This window comes from Vigna angularis, chromosome 10 (assembly GCF_016808095.1).
Source record: "Vigna angularis cultivar LongXiaoDou No.4 chromosome 10, ASM1680809v1, whole genome shotgun sequence".
Classification (NCBI taxonomy): domain Eukaryota; kingdom Viridiplantae; phylum Streptophyta; class Magnoliopsida; order Fabales; family Fabaceae; genus Vigna; species Vigna angularis.
The window spans coordinates 21,103,301-21,108,882 of NC_068979.1; the positions used below are offsets into that span (position 1 = coordinate 21,103,301).

Here is a 5,582-nt window from a genome sequence, read left to right on the forward strand (position 1 = left end):
TTTAAAGGTAAGTTTGTTTTATTGAACCTGCGATAGTGTTAGGTCCATAGAGTAATTTATAAATACAAGGGTGGACCACAAAGAGAGGTACGTTTTACAAAATCCTAAATACTCAATTGTGAGAAAAAGCTCATTGAACAATGCCTAACTTGAGCGTCGGAGTGTCTTTTGCAGGTACATCTCCCCAGTATGAAATTAAAGTGAGCAGAATAGGTGATCCAAATATCAGAAATCAAGAAAATCACGTTAAAAAGGTACATCTCCCAACGTAAATTCATACAGAAACAAAAATCATTCAAAATAAAGAAATTGTAGAATGATACTTTTTCTTTTGTCAAACAACAAAGAAAAATAAGGAATGAGATAGTTTATAATTTATTTTTTATTAGACAAACAAATTTTATTTCATATAAGATTAAAGGATATATTCAATCCTTTTATACGAGTAGTCCAATACATCCAGTAGTCATACATGATTTAGTAAGAACTTGAAACATATTTTAAAAACAAAATCGTGACAAGACTTTTATCATCATACAATAACATATATGTGATAATTAACTTTATCTCAACAAAAGTCTTCATAAAAGTGATTATTTCTTTACATAATTCCACATTCCCATTTAAAAATTACCCAATAGTAGTATTCCTTGGGATGTAAATTATTGTAAAAAAACTGTATGAATGTGTTACATAAAAGTCATTTAAGTTAAGGATCGATATGCAAATGAGAATACCTAGTTGCAAACTTTTTGCTCTTTTGTAAATATGGTATCTCTATGTTTGTGGTCTTGCATATAATAGCATGATGAGTTGGTTTTAAAGGACGAATGATGGTGTGGTGGGGTCAAACGTTTCGATGTAGATAAGGAAGAGAATGATGAAAAACATATAATAGTTATTTTTTGTTTACAATGTTAATAATTTTTTTTAACATCGTTATTTTATTAATATGTATATTTCAAACCAACCAATCACAAAAGCCACCACATAGATAGTTGTAAAAAAATTATCAAAAAAAATTGTTAAAAAAATATTTTTTATTCTTTTATATATATATATATATTTGTCATGAGCTTCTTGCACTTGTAAGTTTGTAAAATGACAGTTTGCCTCACACATCCAAAAAAAAAGTGTCTTCAACTTTATCACGTTAATCACGCACCTTCGTGTTCTTCATTTTCGAAGTCATCACTATTCTCTATACTTCTCTTGCCGTGACTCATCAGTTATACTATTTGCAAAAATGACACATACTTCCCTGATTCATGCACGTAATGGATTCATTTGAAATTAAGGAGAATGTATCTAATGTGAAATTCGTTTGTACAAAAGTCACCCTAATCCAAATTTTCAAATGAAAAAGAATCTTGGTTGAAAATCATCAATAAAGTTAATATTTGCGTAGAAATCTGTCTAAAAATGAATGAGTTGAAGTGGAGTTTTCTAATTTTACTAAAAGCAAAAGGAATGTTGCAATTAGCTTAGAAGAATTGAAGGACACAATTATTTGTTGCAGTTTGCAGATTTGACTGAGTTTATGATATATAATGAGCAGGGAAGATAGTGCAGTTTGCATGCACAAGTATTTGATATATTTGTTTAGTTCCGATGAGTGGGATAAAGGTGGGGAATAGCATATAATGGTAATCTTTTCTGCAATTGTGGGGTCTGAGATTTTTCGCGCAAACAGTGAAAGTGAGGAATAAAGATGAGAAAGAAGCAAGAAAAGCAATGCTCATGACACTTCTCTCTCTCTTACTCTCTGTACATGATACAGTATTACAATGAGAGTTGATGCTCAGTGGCAAATAGCACGGATGAAAGGGCTCACTCTCCAACACGCTAAAAAGCTAAACAACATAACTTTTATATTTTTATCCAATGCTCCAAAAAAATATCGAACCTAAGCTTTAGATACCATATTTTTATGTCTCTTATTATTCAAACGTTGACAGTGTTTCATTCAATTCACTTTCAAATCACCACTTTTTCAGACACCACCAAATCACACCACACTGCCACAATAATTACGAATAGTCTTAGCAGCAGCAGCAGCATGTATGATATTTTGGAAGAGAGAGAGAGAAGAGAAGAAGGGTAGAAGGGCTGATAGTACAGTGCAGGCTAAGATGAGGCCAAGCAGCGAAAGCTACGGCCAGCCACTGCGTGTTTTGTGTAGCGTTGATCAGTGGCTCAAGAGCCTGAGACTCAATTCTCTGATACACACAGAGAGGGACACGCTGATGCTGTATAAGTTTTGTTTTGGATATCAACCACTGAACATAAAACAAATCAAAGATATCACATTCAATTCTACCCCATTTTTAAACCCTAACAGGCCAAAATAATTCCATCACAGATCCCAATGACGTCTTCAGGGAAACGGTAACATTAACAAGCTTTTCCATCCTGCATATGCTTGATTTAGAACGCCATATTTATGGACCAAAAACAAAACTAAATACAATTCAACTTACTTTAACTCAATTATTCAAATTCATTTCATATAATTAAACATGGTTGGAGAGATTCTCCCATTTAGAATAAAATAAACAAAATTTGTTTATCTATAGATTTAAATTGGTTTACGAAAAAGCTAACATATTTAAATATCTTCTTTTCATTTTTTATAATTTTTAAACAAACTACTTTAATTAATTTGTGACAGGTCAATTTTTTTCTTCATAATTTCTATTCTACAAATTTTTAAGGAAAAAGTTGTCCATATAAATGTTTTGTTTCGATAATTTATTCCATAGATGCTCATGAAAAGGAAAGAAAATAAAATGAGTTAGACTTATTTCACAATATTTTTGTGAAATTAATTTTTGAAAAATAAAAATTAAAGGTAGAACATTTTAACTGATTAGAGCAACTCATTCTCTAATATCTATTAAAAGTTTGAATCCAAACGGAATCAAAGTTCAACATGGGAAACATCAACCAATGTCTCATTTCGTGTTCTTTAACTGCGTAATTACATGTTTCATTTCTTGTGCTTCAAGTAGAAATTAACACATCACAAAAATATCTAATAACTAAATGAGAATTGATTTTGAATTAAAAAAAAGGAAAGAGGAAAACAAACGACTATAAGATCCAATCTGCAACAATAATGAAGGGCATAAGGTAGCTTCCATAGTGATTAAGAAAGTAAGAATTTAGAGAATTGATGAAGATCTAGCTGAGATTGGAGAGTGTATGAACACATTATGGTCTTAATTTTCCCATCTGTTACATATATGTTCCTTTGAAGCGAACTTAAAGAACAAAGAGTGACTGACACAATGAACTACCATATACCTAAAGGAGTTTAAGACAATTAATTATCAGAGTTGGCCTATTAAATTCTTGCAAAAGTTATAAAGAAAAGATCTACCTCTTACTCCTCTTTATCCTCCCTCGTGCTTTCACATCTAGCTAGCTAGGGCAAAGCAGTATATTGCTGCGGCACATCACCCCAAGCATTCACACCGCTACTCCAATTGCTTGCATTATCATTCCCTGGGCCACCACTACTGGTAGTAGTAGCTGTAGGAGGAGTCACCGAGGCATAAGAATTCCCAAAGAACCACTCAGTGGAGGGTGTGTGTGTGTCCCCACATGGACCATTTTCTTTTCTAGAGTTCTCAACGGGGAAAATCCCATGCTTTGAAACCTCAAGATTTTGAAACAAAATGGGTTGTGGTTTCTGTGTCTGGTTCTCGAGGTGGTTAATCGTTGGTGACACCCCACCATTACCACCGTGATCTTTCTGGCCGTTATCTCCACCAAACAGCATTGCCAATCGCTGCTGCTGCAACTTCCAGTGCAAGTCCTGGTTTATAGAACTCAAAGACTCAATGGAAGAGGCGTGACCACTGTGAACATTCATAGCGCTCATACCTTGGATTGCACCATTGTAAGAAAATGGGTAATTAAGAGCAGCGAAAGAACTTGAGGTGGTGCCAGGAGAAGGGTCAAGGTTGAAACATGAAGGACTGGAAGTGTCCCCAAAAGAGGAAAATTGGTTATAAGTTGCTGGAGGGTGATGGTGAAGCCTAGGGAAGGGTAACCCTCCAAGGTGAAAGTCCATGGAAGGAGGAAGAGTATGAAGGAACTTGAGGCCACCAAGGTCTGAAGAGGAGGAACCAGAGTCCTTGGAGTCACATGAAAGCCTCGATGACCTCACCTTCTTGTTCTTCCTGCATCCACCGCCAATAGGGACGTTACGCAAAGCCCCACCTTTTGTCCAGTATCTTCTACATGTCTTGCAGAAATGCCTTGGCTGTGTGAGGCTGTAGTTGTTGTAGTAGCAGAATTTGGTGTTGGGTGAGTCGCATCGTGGACACTTGAGGCCTTGCTCTTGGGGCCTAGTGGAGGAGCCTTTTCTGCCGCCTGAACTTTGGGTCTCTTGGTCCGTTGTTGTTGCTGTGGCGGGCTTTGAAGGTGGTATGTCATCGGGTGACATGGTAAAAGTGGGGAGAGAAAGAGGGAGGAAAAGTCGAGAGAAAATAAAGGAGGTTTGGTTTTTGGCCTTGTGGGGGGTGGGAAAGCTAGTTAGTTTCAGTTTTCAGTTTCCTTTTGCAGAGGCAAACATCCTCAGCAATTGAATGATTTCATGCATAAGGAAGAGAAGTAGAAGGAAGGGAGGTTCTTGTGTGTTTGATGGGCACCTGTGATCCTCATCAAAGAGAGTGATTGGGAATTAGTAAAATGATGTATGAGGTTGGGTAACTGGTCTTTTTCAGATCTAATGGAATAAAGCAAGCTGTGTCTCTATACACATAATTGCATGGAAGAGAGAGAAGACCACAGATGTCACCAGAATAAACAGTCGGTAAGGTAATATATATATATATATATATATATATATATATACTAGAGATATATATATAGAGAGAGAGAGAAAAGGGGAAGGGGAGGAAGATGATCCAAAACAGTTGTCAGTATAAGTGATCCACTATATACTACGACAAAACTATTAGACTGAGAAAATGTCCTTTAATATGGTGTTATTAAATAATAATGGAAGACGTGTATTGGGGTTTGAGGAATGACATTAAGGGTAATCAAGTTTAATCATGTGATACTGCTAATTAATGTCCAAATATTAGCGCCAGTATAATGACATTGTATTGCGTAATAAGAAAACATAACTTTCCCTTCTGAGCTGGGACATGTTTAACAAACTTTTTCGTCATACTTGCAGGTCTTTTCTTTCTCTTTTAAGTTATATATACGTGGATTTTGACACTTGTGCTTGTCTACTATTGTAAAATTCCTAGCCACAAACATTTTAAGTGGACCAAAATTATGTTGACTTTTACTCTTGAAAATTAAATGTTCTTGCAACTGATTTCGTAAGCAGCACGTATAAGTGTACCAAAAAGGCAGGTACATGAATACATTTCCATAGGAATCAGTAAGTTTGAGGCACACACAAATATTTCTCATAACAGTTAAGTGTAAATAAGCAATATTTCTTAAGCTGTTATTAAACCCTCTGTTTATCGTCTTTCAACATAGCATTAGCCAGCCGTAGAGCCTGCAACCAAGTGTTACTTGCTCTTTGATTACAGCAGTTAAGTGATAAAAAT

General features: G+C 35.3%; 1 protein-coding gene across 1 annotated transcript; it reads right to left on the reverse strand.

Moving 5' to 3' along the window:
* Nucleotides 1-1,820: 1,820 nt before the first annotated feature.
* Nucleotides 1,821-4,811, reverse strand: LOC108320068 (dof zinc finger protein DOF5.7). Its single transcript, XM_017551408.2, has 2 exons — nt 3,383-4,811; nt 1,821-2,412 (listed from the first exon to the last, which is right to left on the reverse strand). Exon 1 carries the CDS (start codon nt 4,451-4,453, stop codon nt 3,428-3,430), a length of 1,026 nt encoding a protein of 341 aa, XP_017406897.1. The 5' UTR covers nt 4,454-4,811; the 3' UTR covers nt 1,821-2,412; nt 3,383-3,427.
* Nucleotides 4,812-5,582: the final 771 nt, after the last annotated feature.